Source organism: Callorhinus ursinus, unplaced genomic scaffold (assembly GCF_003265705.2).
Source record: "Callorhinus ursinus isolate GAN/ISIS: 27379988/994484 unplaced genomic scaffold, GSC_fseal_2.0 scaffold1, whole genome shotgun sequence".
Classification (NCBI taxonomy): Eukaryota; Metazoa; Chordata; class Mammalia; order Carnivora; family Otariidae; genus Callorhinus; species Callorhinus ursinus.
The window spans coordinates 85,816,329-85,838,204 of record NW_027397063.1 but is presented as its reverse complement, the minus strand read 5'-3'; the positions used below and the strand labels follow the sequence as shown (position 1 = coordinate 85,838,204).

General features: G+C 34.8%; 1 protein-coding gene across 4 annotated transcripts in view; it reads left to right on the top strand.

Moving 5' to 3' along the window:
• Positions 1-21,876, top strand: part of MYNN (myoneurin) — a 38,922-nt gene that overhangs the window by 6,049 nt on the left and 10,997 nt on the right. Inside the window, exons 3-9 of one of the 4 annotated variants that reach the window (XR_012379771.1) lie at positions 57-850; positions 1,621-1,780; positions 3,585-3,763; positions 4,648-4,731; positions 5,722-5,808; positions 7,392-7,712; positions 9,348-10,442. Coding sequence is in view for 2 of the 4 variants with exons in the window: in XM_025879228.2 (XP_025735013.1) it covers positions 57-850; positions 1,621-1,780; positions 3,585-3,763; positions 4,648-4,731; positions 5,722-5,808; positions 7,392-7,654 (1,567 nt within the window). In the remaining 2 variants the exon portion in view is untranslated. Of the gene's footprint in view, positions 1-56; positions 851-1,620; positions 1,781-3,584; positions 3,764-4,647; positions 4,732-5,721; positions 5,809-7,391; positions 10,443-21,876 lie in introns of those variants that run through there. The other 3 variants (XR_012379772.1, XM_025879228.2, XM_025879236.2) reach the window with 3 other exon arrangements.

Genomic DNA, 21,876 nt, shown 5'->3' with positions numbered 1-21,876 from the left:
TCACAAATAGTTTTTCTTTGTTCAGAATATTGTCATTTAGCCTTGTTTCCTTACAGTTGGAATGTTAAAGAAATTCATCAGGCTGCTGACTATCTCAAAGTGGAAGAGGTGGTCACTAAATGTAAAATAAAGATGGAAGATTTTGCTTTTATTGCTAATCCCTCTTCTACAGAGATATCTAGTATTACTGGAAACATTGAATTGAATCAACAGACTTGTCTCCTTACTCTACGAGATTATAACAGTCGGGAAAAATCAGAAGTGTCTACAGATTTAGTTCAGGCAAATCCTAAACAAGGGGCTTTAGCAAAGAAGTCATCTCAAACTAAAAAGAAGAAGAAGGCCTTCAACTCCCAGAAAACAGGACAGAATAAAACAGTGCAATATCCCAGTGACATTTTAGAGAATGCATCTGTTGAATTATTTTTAGATGCAAATAAATTATCCACACCTGTAATAGAACAAGTTGCACAAAGAAATGATAATTCAGAACTCGAATTGACGTCAGTTGTGGAAAATACTTTTCCAGCACAAGATATTGTGCAAACTGTTACAGTGAAACGGAAACGTGGAAAATCACAACCAAACTGTGCTCTGAAAGAACACTCTATGTCTAATATAGCCAGTGTCAAGAATTCTTATGAGCTGGAGAGCTCTGGGGAAGAGCTGGATCAGAGGTATTCCAAGGCCAAGCCAATGTGTAACACATGTGGGAAAGTGTTTTCAGAAGCCAGCAGCTTGAGAAGGCATATGAGAATACATAAAGGAGTTAAACCTTATGTCTGCCACCTGTGTGGAAAGGCATTTACCCAGTGTAACCAGCTGAAAACGCATGTAAGAACTCATACAGGTAAGACTGGTTTGTGGGAGATACAATTGCTTTTGTACTGTGCTGGAACAATATTTTTGTACAGAACATATTAATATGCAGTGTTGACTATTTGTGACCAACATTTGGTATATATTTGCATTCACAAAGTATTCAGCATGTTAGATTGTTGAAAATTTCTTTTTAATTGTGACCAATTTATTTATATTTATTTAATGGTTATTTGTTTTATTGCTGCTGGTAACTCTGAAGTCCTAATGTATGAGGTCTTTGTACCATTTTCCCTCATAGTTAAAATAAACACAAACTTGCTTCTAGCTTGCTAAGTATTTAACAGAGACAAAGATTAAGAGAACTGATAAAAAGTAGTTACAACTCAGGACAGTTCTCAGACTTTGCCAACACATCTCACCTTCTTCCTAGACTTTGTCAACTTCTGAACATGTTTCTTAGAATTACACACATTCATTCCTCAGCTTCTACGTTTACCTTTCTTGGTACACTTAGATTTGTACATTTTAAGATTGTACATTTTAAAATGCAGTGTGTATTTCTCTCATTGATCACCTTTCACTATTATGAATTGAGAAACACTGATTCCTTTTAATTCTATCAATGTTTTCAATAGACAATCCGGAAAAAATCCTATTTGTTTTTTACTTCTAGCAGTTAACATTTTCTGAATACTGAAAATAGTACTGTTATGAACTCTTTTGAAAGCTTATGTGGCTCAAGCAACTAAAACAGAGTATCTCCTTTTAAATAGAAATTTTATTTGCTTGTTCTTTTAGGTGAAAAGCCATACAAATGTGAATTGTGTGATAAAGGATTTGCTCAGAAATGCCAGCTGGTCTTCCATAGTCGTATGCATCATGGTGAGGAAAAACCCTATAAATGTGATGTATGCAATTTACAATTTGCAACTTCTAGCAATCTCAAGATTCATGCAAGGTAAAAAACAAAAAAATAAGTTGTTTGATCTTTGAGTCTGTCATTCACCATAGTCTTTTGAATAGACTACTGTATTAGCACTCAGGACAGTAGAGTTCTAATTGTGGCTCACCATTAAATTTTCTTAACATAGTCAAGAAACCAGAAGGAAGCCAAGGTGACTGGAGAGGAATAAATAAAGGCGAGACATAAGGTCAGAATGGTGATAGGGCATCTAGATGGTATAAGGTTTTATAGGCCATTATAAAGCTTTTACACTTGAGATTGAGAAGTGGGTGATGTATCTTGCTTGCATTTTAAGGGGATGACGCTGGCGGCAATATTAGAAAAAGAATGTAAGATTACAAGAATGGAAGCAAAGTTACCAGTTAGGAAGCTACAGATAAAACTCAAGTGAGAGTGATAGTGATTCAGGCCAAAATGGTAACAGTGGAAGAGATAAGTAGTCAGATTCTGGACATATTTTTAAAGGTAGCACAACAGAATTTGCTGCAGATTGGATGTGGGGTATGAAAGAAGGAAAGAAGAGTGGTATCCAAAGATGATTCTGAGGTTTATAGCCTTGAGCACCTGGAAAGATGGAATTACTGTTAATGGAAATGGAGAAGATTTGTGGATAGAGCAGTTAAAGAGGGAGTAGAGATCTGAACATGTTAAATTTGAGCTGACTATTAGACATCTGAAGGAGATGTACATTGGTTATGTAAGTCTGTAATTCAGGTTTGAGCTGAAGATAAAAATTTGGGAGTCTTTAGCATATGGATAGTATTTAAGACTATAACAGTGAATGAGGTCACTAGGAGAATGAATGTTGATAGAAAAGAGATCAAAGGACTGAGTCAGGAGGTCCTTAGAGGTGACTAGGAAGGAGCATCTAATCTAGGAGGAAAACCAAGAGTAGACTGCCCTGGAATCCAAGTGAAGGAAATTATTCCAGAAGGGAGCAATCAGCTGTGTCAAATTCTGATGATGGGGAGGTGAAGACTGAGAATTGACTATTGAATTTAGCAGAGTGAGAGGTCAGCAGTGCTCTTGATAAAAGCAATGTTAGCAGAGGCTAGTAGAGAAGAGATTAGTAGAGAAGAAATGAAAGTAGAACAGTTGGAGACTCAAATTTTTGATAAAGGGGGGGCAGAGAAATGGAGGAGCAAGAGAGATCAAGGGTCTTTTTTTTAAAGATTGAAGACATCACTATATTTGTATGCTGCGATACAATGGAATGGGAAAAATGAATGATGGAGGAAATTGCAGGGGTGAAACCATTGAGTAGACATGGGGGATAGGATAGTATCTTCATTATGCAAATGGGAGTAGCTGGATTCAGATGAACTGTCACCCTCATGTTAAGAGTTAACAGAAGAACAGCAAATACATCGGTGCAGATGCCTATAGGTAGAGAGTTGGGATGGTGGAAATTTTCTTCTGATTGCTTAAATTTTTCTCAGTAAAAGAGGAAGCAAGGACATCAGCTAAGGGTGAGGATGGGTGAGGAGGTGCTGAAGGTTTAAGGAAAGAGTTTTGAAGAGTGAGTGAATGGACAAGTGAAAATAATTGCCTGGGGTATTAGGGGCACACTTGACAACCATATGAAGATGATGGCACAATTTTTTTTAACTGATCTTAGAACAGATGTTTTGATAACCAAAACATATACATTGAAACTGTTGATTTTAAATACATATTTTTGGTCTGTTAAGATGAAATAAAATACTGCATGAAAATTATATGAAAAATGCTTATTATATAGATTGGACCCAAATTGTTTTACTTACCAGCATATAACTTTATATTTATTTATGAATAGGAAGCATAGTGGAGAGAAGCCATATGTCTGTGATAGGTGTGGACAGAGATTTGCTCAAGCCAGCACTTTGACCTATCATGTTCGTAGGCATACTGGAGAAAAGCCTTATGTGTGTGATACTTGTGGGAAGGCATTTGCTGTCTCTAGTTCTCTTATCACTCATTCTCGAAAACATACAGGTAAGAATTTGACAGAGATGTTTAAAATAAGGAAAAGTTGTAAATAAAGAAAAAGGGAAATTGAGCCCTTAAAGAAAATAGATTATAGACTCTGTGTTGTGTATCTGTTGTGTTTGTGCTTGTTGAGTTTGTGATTTTCACATAAATATTAGCTGTAAAAGCAGATTTATTTTCTAGAGGACTAACGGTGGTTGGAATTTTTTATTATGTAACTTATGTACATTAACATCAGAGAGTTTTGACAGTATATAAACTTGAGTTGAGACATATTTTATGACCTTAGAAAAACTCCTTAGCCTCTTGTTTTACTTTTCTTGGATAAAACTGTAGAGTGAAATTACGGGGTGGGGGTGGGTTTAGGTAGAACCTTGATTTTTATGACTTCTTAGGATTTTTCCTATGCAGACATTCTAAGATTTGCAAATTAAACAGATACTTCAAATGCAGAGTATCAGTTTTGAAGCAAATTATACTCAAAGATTTTCAGTTTTGATAGGGTACCTTTTTAAAACAGATCTTTCCTAAATAATCTTATTCCTCTTAATATAGTAGATAGCAAGAATTAAAGTAATGGATTGATGAAGTTTTAGTAAGATGTTTGTAATCATATAAAAATTGAACTTCTTGCCCAACTCTAGTCTACTAGAAGGATATTGGCAGAAAGAAAGTTTTATTATATGAAAAGCATCAGGTCTCATGAACAGTGTAAGATAATTACTAATATTCATCTAAGTAGGATCACACTGAAGATACCTCTAAAGTATAATATATAAGGAGGTTTTAATTTAAATAATATTTTAGAACAGGTTACTTTAGATTATTGTAATTGATAAATATTATATTGGTATAGTACACCACTTCGCTATCTTTTATTTTCCATCTAGGTGAAAAACCATACATATGTGGTATTTGTGGGAAAAGTTTTATTTCCTCAGGAGAGCTCAACAAACACTTTCGATCCCATACAGGTCTGTGTTTAGGGAGAACGTATTATTTTTGGTTCTCTCTAATTTCTTTTTATGTAAGCCTTGACTTTTAAAACATTATGGACTCTATGGTATCTAGTCGTACTCTACCTATAGCAGTATTTTCATGTATAAATATCAATTTTTTACTTGTTTTTTTTTTTTTTTTTTAGTTATTTGGAGTAGTAGTAATTAAATTTGGTCTAGAATTGTATAGATTTTCTAATATGCCAGATAATAATAGTTTTTAGATGGTTTGGATTAAATTGCACAGGTGTATCAAGAAATGAAAAGGAATAGATGGATAATATATTTTCTTATCAAATAATGTTCAGTAAGCAAGTTTTCAGAATGAATTTTAGTACTGACATGTTTCTTGTAATAGTATTGTGTAGTATGAAGAAAAATGGAACAAATAAAGGAAAATGCCACTTTGAAAATGTACTGTGACTTTTTCATTTTTAAAATTATTCCTCATAATTTGTATCTAGAATAGTGTGGGCACCTAGTAGACATTTAATAAACGTCTGTATTCTCATGCTCCTTTGTTTATAAAGTATTGAACAGTTCTTATTTCAAAGGGATTATAATTCTGTAGCATTTTATTCTGTCACTATTTTTAAAGGATTTTCTAATTTGTAAGCTGCCAGAAAGCAGAAACCATAATTACACATTTTTTTCCTTTAGCTATTTCTCTTAGGGTCTGGCAGATAACTGGCACTAATGAAATGTCTAATAGAAGTAAAAGAGTAAGTTAAATTTCTGTTATGAAAATGCTCCATTTTCCCAGAAATGGGTAGGCCTTGTATAAAGTAAAGGAGTGCCTAATATGTATAGAAGTTTTCATTTCACTGTATTATAACCAAGTGATTAAAAAGGTCATTTGAAACTAAATTTAAACAGTATAGTAATGTTTGCACTGTGTTCATAGACATTGATATTTTTGTCTTAGCAGCTTCTAAAATAGTTTAAACTTTTTAACTTGCTTTTCAGGAGAAAGGCCATTTATCTGCGAATTATGTGGAAATTCTTACACAGATATTAAAAATTTAAAGAAGCACAAAACAAAAGTCCATTCCGGTAAATGTTTGTGTTTTATAAAAATTTGGTGCTCTCATATTGGTGCTATTCCTAAAATGTTGAGATGCACATTATAACAGTTTAAATTAGATATATATTTTTGAAAACTAGATATACACATATTAGGAATGTAGCTTTATGATTTGTAGGTAAGTTCACTAAAAATTTCTTTCCATATTGACCTTCTAATAAACAGTACTTGAAATATTTCCTCTTTTAAAAACCTGATTTATGAAGTTTCAAGAATGAAAGAATATGAAAAAAAAAATATGTGTCACTATTCTCCATAGTAGTCTGGGGATTACTATAGTTATGTGGAGAAAAGGGCATCATGAACCCTAATCCAGAAACATATAAGAGGGAATATAATAGAAACATACAAATAGGGAAATAGGTAGCCCCAAATTGTTACATAGAAATGGAAAGCCAGTAGGCTTCTTCAGTGTGTAGAGATGTTAACAAGTCTGATAGTGAACAGAAACATAATAGGGATTAAGTCAGTAACTTCTGAAAACTGCAGTTGTTAATTCAAACATTAAATGCCTCTATCTCCAAAGTACACATAACTACAAGATACATGAAGTTGAACAAGGCACATTCTTAGTCCTCAAAGAATTTAGTCTAATATGGGAGACCAGAAAGCTGAATAACTGTGATTACAAGAGAAAATGTAGTGTATAATAGAGACAAAAGTGCTAAAGAAGAGATAAAGTCCTTCTGAAGTAAGTCCTGGAAAGCCTTAATTCTAGGAAACTTGAAGGAGAGTTCAAAAGGTGGAGATAGGAAAAGGAGCGGTTGTCCCAGGCAGAGAGAACATTGTAAAGGGAGTCATTGGGACAAGGAAGTGCAGGTTATATTCTTGGCTGGTTGAACTGAAGAGTAGTTGGGCAAGTACAGAATTATAATTTTATGAAAGTTAATAGGCAATTTTGTCTAATGAAGACAGGGAGATTGAAATCATGTAAATCCTTTGAGTGACAGGAGCATGGTAAACCTCATGGGAAATTTGAAGGCAAGTGTGTATGATAGTGTGATAATCACTCCCTAAGTAGAGCAGAATTTCTCACTTCTGAAAATATACAAAAGTGCCATACCTCTGAACCTGAACTCAGACAATAGTATGACTTACTCATTAATACGTTCAGTGAACAATTTTATTATGTGTATAGCACTGTTAAGTACTTTGAAGGGGTTAGAAAAGCATAACTTGACATTTGCCCTTAAGGAATTTAGTCTGGTTGAGAATTCAGAGCATACTGAAGTAGAATGTTCGGTAGCAATAAGAACGATAGATGTCACAAGGTGATACATGAAAAATTGACAAGTGAGTGATAAAATAGATAACAGCTCACCCTAGTCTAGAACAGTTAAGTCCATTTTAAGTTTAAGTTGGTGCTTGAACCTAGGCTTGAGGCCTGAATTGGAATTGAATAGATAATGAGGGTAAATCAGCATAAGAGAAACAGCGTGAGTAAAAGGTGTGGAGGTTGGAATGCAAGTTCTGGGAATGGTAAGCAGATTTAGTCTAAGGGTTTTTGTTTTGTTTTGAAAGATAGCATAAATTTGTTTTCCTTCTATTTCAGGTGCAGATAAAATTCTAGATTCTAGTATAGAGGAGCATCCCTTGAGTGAACAAGATTCCATACAAAAAAGTCCGTTATCAGAAACATTGGATGTGAAACCTTCTGATATGACTTTACCACTGTCTCTTCCACTTGGAACTGAGGACCACCACATCCTTCTGCCTGTGACAGATAATCAGTCTCCTACATCAGATACATTGTTGAGATCAACTGTGAATGGGTATTCAGAACCACAGTTGATTTTTTTACAGCAATTATACTGACTTTGTGAGGAATATGGAATTTCTAAGACGTCTCTGGTAGTAAACATAAACATCTCTGGTAAGGTGCATATATTCATATTAAATTACCATTCGAGTTGTAACCATTATTTTTTTTCATTCACTGAAGTAAACACCTGATGCTGCATCATAACTGCAATGCTTGTTTTGATTTTTGGCTTTTATGTCTAGATTATAAACACAACGTGTAAGAAGTGGATTATACTGTAGTAGCACTATTTTGGATGGATAAGTTATATTTTCTTTTAGAGCTGCCTTAATTCATTTTTCTTTTGCATTTTAAATTGCCTGTCATTTATTGAAGTGGAATCTTTCCATTTATATGAGTCAGTTTTGACCTGTGGGATTTTTTAGTTTTTTCCCCTCAAAATTTAAGTAAACTCCATGATAGTATCAGGCCAAGAGTGTTGCTGTTACTAAGCCCCATAGATCAATATATAAACTATGGGGGGAAAGTAAAATTTTCATATTTCTACTTAAGAGAATTTAGGTACTGAATAAGAATTGTGCTATTTAGTATATTCCATTGGAGGTAACTTTTCTAATGAATTTAAAAAGTTTTTCTTAAAAGCTAGAAAACTATGTACACTTTTGTTCTTTTAGAATTCAGTGTTCTGGAGAAAAGCAAGGGTCAGTACTTTCGACTTAACTGAGTTATCTGAGACTACATTTGCAAAACGAGTTTTAAATAAATCATATGATGTTTTTAACTTGTTAAAAGACAGTTTCAAAATGTGATTCAGGTTATGTTTTAATAGGTTTCTACATTACTGGTGATGAGGAAAATATACTGAGTTTTGAAAATTTTTGATAAGCCTCTCTTATACCTGCTACTCTCTTTTTAAAATACTAAGTTCTAAAAAGAATTTTTTAAATATAAACTTAATGCATACTCTAAATCTCTTGGCCTCTGAATTGACACACTGTAATTACATAAAGAGTTAAGAAACTAGCTTCAATTATAAGTGAACATTTGAGTTATAAAACCAGTTTATTAACTATTTTATGTTTAAGTTTTCTATAAGTTTTGAGTTTTAAAATTTTATAAATTAAACCACAACATTTGGCTGTTGTCATAGTTTCACAGTAGTCTGTTTCCTTCCTGCTGAATGTAGAAAATTGAGTATCCTTCTGATACTTACTATCAGTCTTCCCCATCCCACTTTTCCCACTTAATTTATTTTGCTGCCTAATCTTTGGAAATTAAATTATCAGTTCCACAGAGTCAATTTCTGTACTGCCGATCAAACACCATGGTGACATTTCTTATTTCTGTCATGCATTAGCTTGCCTTACTTGTTTTCTGGCTTTAAACTACACCTATAATGAAGTTAATGTCAGGTTTTTTGTGGTATTGATTTCTTTAATTGTATTTTCTCTGGTGTCCTAGTCAGAAGAACCAACTAAAAGAGGATGTAGTAAAACTTAATTCTTGTAGAGATTGTCACTATTTCCCAACACACTCAGCATTTTCACAATGGATTGCCTGCCACCCAGTGGGACTGACTTAACTGAATAGATTTGAACTGTTGCCTTTGTATAATAGACATCAAGCTTAGTATTTAATTATTTATCTAAGAAATCTAATTATGTATGTGTATTAATATACTGGTTTAAATACAATTTACAAAGTTATAAAATGTTCAACTAATCTATTCTGGCTTAAATTCAATAGGAATTTATTGGAATGTGAAGAAATTAAAGAAAATTAAAAGACTCAGCCTCTTTAAGAAGTCTGCTGAAATGGAGAGGTTATATTTAATTCACATCTTCATTAATCCAAGCATCTAATGAATAAAATTTCAAAAACTACAGTGATGTCAAAATTTTATAAGAGCAGTAGTTAACCAAATTTCCACTAACATGATGGTAATTAGCATTTTGCATAGATTAGTCTTCAGATTTATTATTTTTAATATTATTGGATTGGAATGACTAAGGTTGATTTACTGTGCTTTTTCTTCATCACATTATCTGCTTCATAGCTAAAATTATTTTATTTTAAATTGACATGGTCTGATGCTCTTCCGGAGTGACATGTAAGAAGTCTTGAAGGCTGAGGTTCCTGTCTTGTCGCTCTCATAATGCTATACTCTTCTTTATCATAATGCAGATATATTTCAGTTGTATCTGGTATCGTCCTAACACTCGTAATTAGCATTTTTATTAAGCCTATTTTTAAATATATTTGTTACAATGCAGTTTGCGGAAAACTCTATTCTTAATTAAATATGACTACATTTTTGAAAGTCTGTTTAGGATGTTGAAGATCTTACTGAGAGATTATTTTCTAAAATAATTTTGTATGTATTAGATTATTCCTACTGTATTGTTAGATTGTAGACTTTTTAAAAAGAAACCATAGATTATATATAAATGATTTTTTGCTGTTTTTAAATGGTATTTGTTTTATGTTTAATTTCATAGGATGATTTTGATAGACAAATTTTAGAAAAAATTTTTTTAAAGAAAAGGTTCTGTCAGTTCTCTTGTAAAAGTAGTTTATCACTTCTGTGTGTTTCAATTCTGCAGAAATTGTACAAACGAGAGTAGTTGAAATGTACATGTATAAAGACAATATACATGTTCTTGTTTTTTAAAATATCCTAGAATAATAGTTCTGACATTTGATGCATATCAGAAACATTTTAAAAATAACACTATCCAAGCCCCACCCCACCTTAGGCCTATTGAATCATACAATCTCTGGGACATACATGCTAGAAAAGCTCCACAGGTGGTTTTAATGTAACCAGATGTTGAGAACTAATATCCTCAGTGTTTCTTGGTGTTCTTTCGGGAAGCATTTAAAATTGAAGCTCTTGATATAACTTCCATCTTATACTCAGATTTTGAGTCTTTAGAATTTCCCTAGAAATACCACCTAGTAATTTCTACATTTTTACTTACTATTTATGAACAGTATGGAGATTTAGTTATTGGAGCAGTAATTTCTTGAGACAATGGTATGGTTACTCTTTTATTCTCTGCAACCCCTGCCCCCATTCATTCAAGAGAGATTTGGTATATTCGCTTAAGGAATTTGGTAATTATCAGGTAGACATAATAATGATCCAGAAATAGGGCATTTAATTTCAAGAAGAATATACTCACATCGTGGATGTGAACAGATACTTGGATTAAAATGTCTGCCCAGTATTTCAAATGCTGGAAAATTATTGAAATCAGGATATATAAACCTAACAAAGATAAGATAAATGCCACCCTTAAGTCAAATGGGAAAGACAAACCTGAATATAATGGCACTAAAACAAGACAGAACGTCAAGTGCTATGGTGGAAGGAAAGGAAGGAAATACTGAGCAATGAGAGTTAAATAGAAAAAGGGCCATCGTTCCTCTGGATAGACAAACCAGGAGAGATGGATGATGCTGATGGGAAGGAATGTGCACACAGCCAACTGAAATAGGCCAAATGAAGAAAGTATGAAAGAGGGAGGAGATAGGAGTCAAAGAAATGTCCAGCACTATGCCTTCACCATCTTTCATGAAATAGTCCTCTGTCCTTAACCTGTGCTGAAGGAGTAGGATTGGATACCCAGGTTTTTAACCCCTAATCTTACACACCCAAGCACAGTTGACTGCTGAAGGTCAGGGATTAGAGGATTAGACAGCCACGTTTATAACGCCATACTTATGTCCACGGTTTTACTGAACACCTTACCGGAGAGAAACAATTCTTAGTTCTGACCGAGCTGGTTAGATTCTCAAGAATTTGAGCTCTGAAATTCAGAGACTGTTAGGTTTTGGTATACGTGTAAATGAAAAGATCATTTAGAACTGGCCCAGAGTGAGTGAAGCAAGCCAAAATCTAAAAGAAATTATGAGCAAGCAGAGAAAGCTGATCTGTAGAGTGAAACAAGGGAATAAAATAGGTTTACAGAACCAAGCCACTGATTACCTGTGAGAGAGGTGTGGCCTTGGTGTCTGGCTCTGCAGTCCCATTCTTGAGGTGGCACAACTCTATGCTTCATTTCCTTATCCCTGGGTGCCAGTGACTTTGTCCTTTTATATCCATACAGTAAATCCCCCTTCTCTTACACAGGCTCGAATCCATTTCTTTTCCTTGTAGTTAGCCCCTACTTAGACACCTAAGTTTTGATCCTTAATGATTGAGAAGATGGTGATGCCATTAACTGTGTTAAGGAAGATACGGAAGAGGTTTATGGAAGAGAAGACTTTATTTTAGATGCACTGAATTTGGTTGGTGGTACAACAGCCACGTGAAAATGTCTAGCAGTCCTTGGAAATGGAGCCCAAAATCTAGGAGAGGTTAAAGCTAGAGATACAGATCTTGTAGCATAAGGCTAATAATTATTGCAATAGAAATGATTAAGGCAGCCCTGGGAGATGGTATAGAACAAAAGCTAAGAAAATCTTTGGGGAAATACATTTAAAGAATGAGCAAAAGATAGTAGTGCCTGGGTGGCTCATTTAAGCACCTGACTCTCAGCTCAGGCCTTGGTCTCAGGGTCGTGAGTTCAAGCCCCACTTTGGCTTCACACCCAGTGTAGTATTTAATTTCAAGAAGAATATACTCTTAAAAAAAAAAGGAGCAAAAGATGGAGATAAAAAGTGATAACAGAAAGAACACCAGGGTAGTGCAAGTTTTATGAAGACAGAAGTGGTTTTGTACTAGTACAGAGAAATTAAATAGGGTGCAAATCAAAGACAACTTTGGGTTGGATAATTGGAGCATGATGATACTTTGAGAAGGCAGTAATACTAATAGCGGGAGTAGAAGTTAGGTGGATAGGGTTCAAGTAGTTAAGACATTGAATACTACTATTTAGCTGAAAAGCAGTGTGGAGCAGGATTATTTTTTGTCAAATACGTAAAAAATATAAAGCACGTCATTACTTTTTTCAAATCTGAAACACTGTAAAATATTGAGCATAGTATGATTTGCAACACTGAATCAGAGGCTGTATCTGAGCCTGATCTTAAAGGATGGTAAGAGGAAAATGGAAGGAAACTTTATATGGTTGCACATTTACTCATTACAGTTCAGATGTGCAGAGGAAGTGGAGTTTTCTGATGGAACTTGCATTTCCTTCCTCTTGAGCTCCCACCCCATGGGAAGTCAGGAAATAATTAACTTTTAGTCCCAGCCAGTTTAAACCTTAGTCTGATATAAAGGAGATACAGTTTATAAGATTTTGAGGTAATGCTTAAACTTTGGGGAAAATGCTCTTATTTCTGTCCTTTGTCTTCTCTTTAAACTGGTGTCCAGATATATGGAGGGGACTTAACATGATACAGTGTTATCAGGGGGGACAGCGTCTTCATTTCTTCCATTCTCTGGGCTCTGATGCAGTAGGCCACAGCCTGTAAAACATGTGATCAGGTTTTTCCCTAGCTTGGTCAGAGCCCAGTAATTCTTGACTGAATTGTCCTCACCTTAGTTCTAACAAATGTGGAGAACTCTTGACACTTCTGCAGCTCTGTCTCAAGCAGGCCAGTGTAGGTCAGGGTGCAGGTTTAACCTGTCCCACCGTCCTGCAGGCTCAAAGTAAGCCTTTTTGCCTCCCATTCATCAACTTGCTTCCCACTCAGCTACCTTCTGAGTGTCCCCTTGGGAGAATATAGAAACTTGTGGGTCGCCTCCATACCACACAAGAACAGAGATTAACCTAGACAAACAAATCTCATTACCAAGGTTTACTTTCGTGTGACTGTGCCCTACCTAGCCTGATAAGCCAACCTCTTTCCAGAATCCTGTAAACTCCTCTACTACCCAGCATATTACAGATACTTAAATAAAAGATGGACTGTTGCCACATTAAACATGAATGAATCACATTAATGTTGTACTAAAGAAGTCAGAAACTGTATACTATAAGATTCAGTTCATATAAAATTCAAAAACGGGCAAAACTACTCTTTAGTGTTAGAAGGCAGGAGAGTGGTTGCCTATTGGAAGAAGGTTGGAGGAGCTTCTGGGAAGCCTGTGGCATTTACTATCTTTATCTAGGTCATGGCTGACAAGGGTGGGTTAGCTTTGTGATAACTCATCTACCTGTTCACTTAAGATTTGTGTACTTTTCAAGGGGCACCTGAGTGGCTCTGTGGGTTAAACATCTAACTCTTGATCTCAGCTCAGGCCCTGAGCATAGGGTTGTGAGTTCAAGCTCCACATTGGGCTCCACGCTGGGCATGGAGCCTACTTTAAAAGAAAAAGATTTGCGTACTTCCTGAATGATTGCTATACTTCCGTTTTAAAAAGTACATATTAAAAAAACGAACTTGAAGAATGAAGAAAACCAGAGCATTGGTTCTTAAACTTTAATGAGATTAAAGACCTGGATTGTAAAAATGCAGATTTCCCAAACTATCCTCAGAAGTTTTGATTCAGTAGGTCTGACTCTAAGAATCTATTTTAACATTTGCCTCAGTGATTCTGATGCTCCACACTTTAAAAATGCTGCTTTAGCATCTGTAGTTTAACAAACTCTCCTTAACTCTCTGGACAGATATTTAAGTATAAGAGGTTTGTCATACTGTTACTTGAGTCTGAATTTATTGGATCTCTAATTGCTAGGTGTAGCATTTCCTAACAACCTTAATGTTTTACAAATGTAATGACAGTTTAAAATGTTTCTCTTTTTTTCCTATAGCGTGGTTTTATTGCATCCATTGAATTCTGCAGATTTTCAAATTTGATTAAAAGACAAAAGATTTTATTCATTTCCTATCGCAGTTTTAACGATACAAAGATGTTTGATTTTCCTGGGATATATAGCCTTTTTAGATACAGCTATTTAGTTCTAGACTATTTAGCACGTGCTAATGTAAAAGAACTCTAAAGAATAACCAGTCTTTATATCTGCAGAGCAGAGATCTTAAAATGGAAATAAAATAAGATTTGAACACACAGAATGTTGCCAAGTAAGGTTTGATAAAACCCAATAAGTAAAATCAGTAACTAGTAAAATCAGTCAGTTTAAGTGTCAGGATACACAACATCATTTATAGAATTCTGTAATCTATACAGTATAGTTTTGTTAGTTCCATTGTAAACATTGGCAGATCTTTTACATGATTTTCACATCATGGAAGGTCATATTTCTGAAATCCATTACCAGATTATGATAGTTTTCTTTGATATAACATATAAACAATATTTATCTAAAAAAATGAAGACTTCAAATCCATTTCACACATTGTTAATTAACGTGAACTATTGAGTATGTATTTTTCAACCAATTCCAGATGTTTCAAGATTTTGTTTTTCAGCACAGACTCAACCTGATAGCAACCATTTGTCCTGTCCTGGATGATTCAAATTATCTCTGAAAGCATGAGAATGGATTTGGTAAGGCATTGAGGTCTTTTCTGGCTCAGTGACTCTGTAACATTAAGTGAAAATAATGCCCATACAGTTTATTAGATGTTTTTCCCCTTACATAGCCACCACTACCCTCTGCCCACCCTCCCCCTGTCCCCCCCAGGGAGTATAGGAACATGGTGTTAGGTGCCAAATATAAGGAAAGACCTATAAAGCTTCAAAAATCATTAAGTAGTGAGTAGGGGATATTGATCTTAATTGTTTAATCTGCTAAAGAAGTGGACAGATGTGATTTTTTTATATGGTAATTTTAAAAAATAAATACAGCTATGATGAGGAATTCACAGTACTTTAAGTGAAGGCCGGTACTTTGACAGCTGTAAAGTTGACCACTGCCTTTATTCCACCTCCTCCCTGTCGACACCTAGAGATAGATGGTATTTTCTTTAGACTGCAGAACCTCAGCTTAAAGTACCCTTTTAAAACTGTCCACATGTCTTTTTTTCACACTTTGCTTGATGATTAAATCATTCAGATGAAGCAACCTCTTCTTGGCATGTGTAAATAAATTTGTGAATGTAGGTCTGTAGTCAAAGCATCATAGTGTTTGTTGCCTCCTCATAGGAATCTTAATTTGAAAACAAGATTGGCCATGGACAACAGTAATTATTTGCCATCAAATCATTCAAATCTTACTGGCATCTTCTAAAAGAGAATGATCTTAAAAAGTTCACAGGCATTACTGACTTGTTTAGAAAGCATACATTTATATGTATTTGTAATATGTATGTTTATATATTTGCCTGTATTTGTGAAATTGTATCAACAATCATAATTACCTAAATATATAAAATATTTTTTCAACTTCTAAACCCCCTGAAATTCCCTGGCAGTCTGCCACCTGAACCCTTTTTACCACTTCATGACAACTTTCAGTTAGGATACCTATAATGACTTTTTCTTTTTATGCTATTTTACTACTTAATGATATTTTCTTTTTAAAAACAAATGAGTTTAATTCCTTGATTTTTTTTTCCCCCCTCCATGGTTAAAATTTTAGTTTCTATTCTTTTTTCCTTCCAGTCCTTTTTTATTTTTTAATTGATGTATAGTTGACATATTAGTTTCAGGGTTACAACACAGTGATTTGACAATTATATACATTACAAAATGATAAATGTAGTTACCATCTGTCACTGTACAATGTTATTTCAATATTATTGAATATGTTCTCTATGCTGTACTTTTTCATTCTCATGACTTATTATTTTAATACATTTGGAAATTTGTACCTCTTAATCCCTTTCACCTATTTTGTCCGTCCTCTCATCTCTCTCCCCTCTGGCAACCACTAGTTTGTTGTTTATGAGTCTCGTGTTTGTTCATTTGTTTTGATTCCACATACAAGTGAAAGCACATGTTATTTGTCTTTCTCCATCTGACCTATCTTACTTAGCATCACCTCTAGGTCCATCGATGTTGCCAACGGCAAGATCTCGTTCTTTTTTATGGTTGAGTAATATTCCATTGTGTATCTGTACCACATCTTTATCCATTCATCTATTGATGGACACTTAGGTTGCTTCTGTATCTTGGGTATTGTAAATAAAGCTGCTCTAAACATAGGGGTGCATCTTTTCAAATTAGTGTTTTTATTTTCTTTGGATAAATACCTAAAAATGGAATTGCTAGATCATATGGTAGTTGTATTTTTAGTTTTTTTGAGGAACTCCATACTGTCTTCCGTAGTGGTGATACCAATTTACATTCTCATTAGCAGTCCATAAGGATTCCCTTTTTTCCACACCAACACTTTTCTTGCCAACACTTATCTCTTTTTGATACTAGCCGTTCTGATAGGTGTGAGGTGATATAATTGTGGTTTTGATTTTCATTTTCCTGATGATTAGTGATGTTGAGCATCTTTTCATGTGTGTTGGCCATCTGTATGTCTTCTTTGGGAAAATGTCCATTCAGGTCCTCTGCCCATTTTTAACTAGATCATTTGGGGGGTTTTTTGGTGTTGAGTTATAGGAGTTCTTTATATATTTTGGATATTAACATCTTATCGTAATGTCAGTTGCAAATATCTTCTCCCATTCAGTAGGTTGCTCTTTTGTTTCGTTGATTCTTCTCTCACGGTGCAAAAACTTTTTAGTTTGATATAGTCCCAATTGTTTATTTTTGCTTTTTTCCCCCTTGCCTGAGGAAACATATATCCAGAAAAATACTACTAATACTGATGTCCAAGAGACTACAGCCTATGTTTTCCTTTAGGAGTTTTGTGGTTTCGGGTCTCTTGCACTTAGGTCTTTAACTCATGTTGAGTTTACTTTTGTGTATGGTATAAGAAAGTGGTCCTGTTTTCCCAAAGCCATTTACTGAAGAGACTTTTTTTAAGATTTTATTTATTTGACAGAGAGAGCACAAGCAGGGGGAGCAGCAGGCAGAGGGAGAGGGAGAAGCAGGCTTCCCACTGAGCAGGGAGCCTGATGCGGGGCTCGATCCCAGGACCCTGGGATCGTGACCTGAGCCAAAGGCAGACACTTAACTGGCTGAGCCACCCAGGCGCCCTGAAGAGACTGTCTTTTTCCATTGTGTATTTTTGCTTTGCTTCCTTTGTCATAGGTTACTTAACCATATAAGCATGAGGTTTTTTTCTGAGCTCTCAGTTCTGTTCCATTGATCTAGGTGTCTGTTTTTGTGCCAGTACCATACTGTTTTGATTACTATAGCTTTGTCATATAGTTTGAAATCTCTGAAATTGTGCTATCTCCAGCTTTGTTCTTTCTCAAGATTGCTTTGGCTATTCAGCGTCTTATGTGGTTCCATACAAATTATAGGATTTTTTTGTTCTGGTTCTGTGAAAAATGCTATTGGTATTTTGATAAGAATTGCATTAAACCTGTAGATTGCTCTGGGTAATGTGGACATTTTAACAATATTAAGTCTTCTAATCCATGAGCACAGAATATCTTTCCATTTGTGTTGTCCTCAATTTCTTTCATCAATGTCTTTTTTAACCTTTATTAATGTTTTTAAGAAAGCTGTACACCCAGTGTGGGGCTCAAACTCACAGCCCCAAGATCAAGAATCAGTGCCGTTCTGACTGAGCCAGACAGGCATCCCAGTATTTTATTCTTTTTGATAGTTATACATAGGATTGTTTTCTTAATTTCCCTTTCTGCTATTTTGTTATTAGTGTATAGGAATGCAACAGATCTCTATATTTTGTATCCTGCAACTTACTGAATTCATTTATTCTAATAATTTTTTTGGTGGAATCTTTAGAGTTTTCTATATATAGTATGTCATCTGCAAACAATGACAGTTTTACTTATTCCTTACCAATTTGGGTGCCTTTTATTTTATTTTATTTTTTGTCTGAGTGCTGTGCCTAGGACTTCTAGTACAATACTGAATAAAAGTGGTGAAAGTGGACATCCTTGTTTCTGATCTTAGGGGGAGAGAGCTTTAGCTTTTTACCATTATGATGTTAGCTTTGGGCTTGTTATATATGTCTTTTATTATGTTTAGGGATGTTCCTTCTGTGCCCACCTTGAGAGTTTTTATCATTAATGGATGTTCAATTTTGTCATTTTTTTTTTCTACATCTACTGAGATGATCATATGACTTTTATCCATTTTGTTAATGTACTTCACATCAATTGATTTGCAGGTATTGAACCATCTTTGCATCCCTGGAATAAATATGACTTGATCATGGTGAATGATCCTTTTAATGTATTTTTGAATTCTGTTCACTAATATTTTATTGAGGATTTTTGCATTTATGTTCATCAAGGATAATTGGCCTATAGGTTTTTTTGTGTTTGTTTGTTTGTTTTATAGTGTCTGGTTTTGGTATCAGGGTAATGCTGGCCTCATAGAACGAATTTTGAAGGCTTTCTCCTGTTTTTTGGGATAGTTTGAGGATAGTATTAACTCTTTGTTAAATGTTTGGTAGAATTTACCCCTGAAGCCATCTGATCCTGGACTTTTGTTTATTGGGAGTTTTTTATTACTGGTCCAATTTTGTTACTATTAATTGGTCTGTTCAGATTTTCTATTTCCTCCTGATTCAGTTGGAAGATCGTATGTTTCTAGGAATTCTTTCTTCTAGGTTGTACAATTTTTTTTTAAGATTTTATTTATTTGACAGAGACACGGCGAGAGAGGGAACACAAGCAGGGGGAGTGGGAGAGGGAGAAGCAGGCCTCCCGCCGAGCAGGGAGCCTGACATGGGGCTTGATCCCAGGACCCCAGGATCATGACCTGAGCCAAAGGCAGACGCCTAATGACTGAGCCACCCAGGCACCCCTAGGTTGTACACTTTGTTGGCATATAGTTTTTTGTAGTAATTGTAATTTTTTATATTTTTATGGTGTCAGTTTTAACTCATCTTTTATTTCTGATTTTGAGTTTTCTTGATTAGCCTGGCTAAAGTTTTATCAATTTTGTTCATCTTTTCAGAGAACCAGCTCTTAGTCTCATTGATCGTCTCTGTTGTTTTTTTTTTTAGTCTATATTTCATTTATTTCTACTCTAACCTTTATTATTTCTTCTACTGACTTTGGGCTTTGTTGGTTCTTTTTCTAGTTCCTTTAGATATAAGGTTAGATTATTTAAAATGCTCTTGTTTCTTGAGGTGGGCCTGTATCACTATAAATTTCCCTCTTAGAAATGCTTTTGCTGTGTGCTAAAGATTTTGAACTGTAGTATTTCCATTTTAGTTTGTCTCCAAGTATGTTTTGATTTCCTCTTTGTTTCTTTGTTGATCCATCAGTTGCTTAGTAATCTATTATTTAGCTTCCAGGTATTTTGTGTTTCTTTAGTTTTCTTGTAATTGATTTCTTTCTAATTTCTTACTGTTATGGTGGGAAAAGATGCTTGATATGATTTCAGTGTTCTTAGACTTGTTTTATGGCCTACCATGTGATCCGTCCTGGAGAATGTTTCATGTGCACTTGAATAGATATTTTGCTGTTTTGGGGTGGAAAATTCTGTTTATATCTGTTAAGTCCACCTGGTCTAGTGTTTCATTCAAAGCCACTGTTTGATTTTCTGTCTGAATGATCTATCCATTGATGTAAGTAGGTGTTAAAGCCCCCTACTATACTGTTATTGTCAATTTCTGCCTATATATCTGTTATTTGCTTTATTTAGATGGTGCTCCTATGTTGGATGCATAGATACTTAAAATTATTATGTGAACTGATCCTTTTTATCATTATTTAATGACCTTTTTTGTCTCTTTTTACAGTCTTCGTTTTAAAGTCTATTTTACTTGATATGAGTATTGGTATCCCATTTTCCCTCTGCTTTATTTGCATGGAATATCTTTTTCCATCCCTTCACTTTTTTTTTTTTTTAAGATTTTATTTATTCATTAGAGAGAGAGCACACAAGTAGAGAGGAAGGGCAGAGGGAGAAGCAGACTCCGCACTGAACAGGGAGCCCAATGTGGGGCTCGATCCCAGAACCCTAGGATTATGACCTGAGCTGAAGGCAGACGCTTAACTGACTGAGCCACCCAGGCACCCCTCCATCCCTTCACTTTCAATCTGTATGCTTCTTTAGGTCTGATATGAATCTCTTGTAGGCAGCATATAGATGGGTCTTGTTTTCATTCAGTCACCTTATATCTTTTCCTTGGAGCATTTAGTCCATTTACATTTAATTATTGATAGGTAGGTACTTACTACCATTTTGTTGTTTTTTGGTTGTTTTTGTAGTTCTGTCTTCCCTTGTGATTGATGGCTTTGTTTAGTGTCGGGCTTGGATTCCTTTCTCTATCACAGGTTTTTGGTTTGTGGCTACCATGGGGTTCATATATAACACCCTATGTGTATAGCAGTCTATATTGAGATCATGGTCTTTTAAGTTCTCTAAGAGCACTCAAGTTTTATTCCCCCCTCCATGTTTTATGTATATGAGGTCATATTATGCCTCTTTTTGTGTATCCCTTGATTAGTTTTTATAAAAATAATTGATCTTACTACTTTTATTTTAACCTCCTTTCTAGGTTTATAAGTGATTGATCTACTATCTTAACTATATGTTTACTTTTTCTGTGAAATTTTCTCCTCTCATAATTTTCTTCCCCTGTAACCTTTTCTTTCCATTTAGAGAATTTCCTTTAACATTTCTTGTAAAGCTAGTTTAGTGTTGGTGAACTCCTTTAACTTTTGTTTATCCAGGACACTCTCTCTCCAATTCTGAGTGATAATCTTGCTGGATAGAGTATTCTTGGTTGCAGGGTTTTTGTTTTTTTGTTGTTTTTTTTTTTCTTTCAGCACTTTGATTATGCCATTCACTTCTGGTCTATAAAGTCCTGCTAAAAATGAGCTGATAGCCTTACGGGGTTTGCCATATATGTATGTAATTGTTTGCTTTTCTCTTGCTTTTGGGATTCTCTCTTTAATTTTTGTCATTTTAATTATGTATCTTGGTGTGGACTTCCCTGGGTTCATCTTAAGTCTCTCCTTGCTTCTTGCACCTAGATGTCAGTTTCCTTCCCCAGGTTAAGGAGGTTTTCAGCTGTTATTTCTTCAAATAAGTTTTCTGTCCCCCTTCTCTTATTTCCTTCTGGGATCCCTATAATGCAGATGTTCATACACTTGATATGTCACAGAGGTCCCCTAACCCGTTCTCATTTTTTATTTTTTTTCACTGTTCAGCTTGGGTGTTTTCTATTACCCTGTCTTCCACATCACTGATTTGTTCTTTATCCTCTAATCTACTGATTTCCTCTAACACATTTTTTATTTTATTATATTCTTTATCTCTGACTAGTTCTTTCTCAGTTCATCCACTCTTCTTTGAAGTCTGGTGAGTATCTTTCTGACCATTACCTTGAACTCTATCAGGCATTTGCTTAGCTCTTTTTCTGTGGTT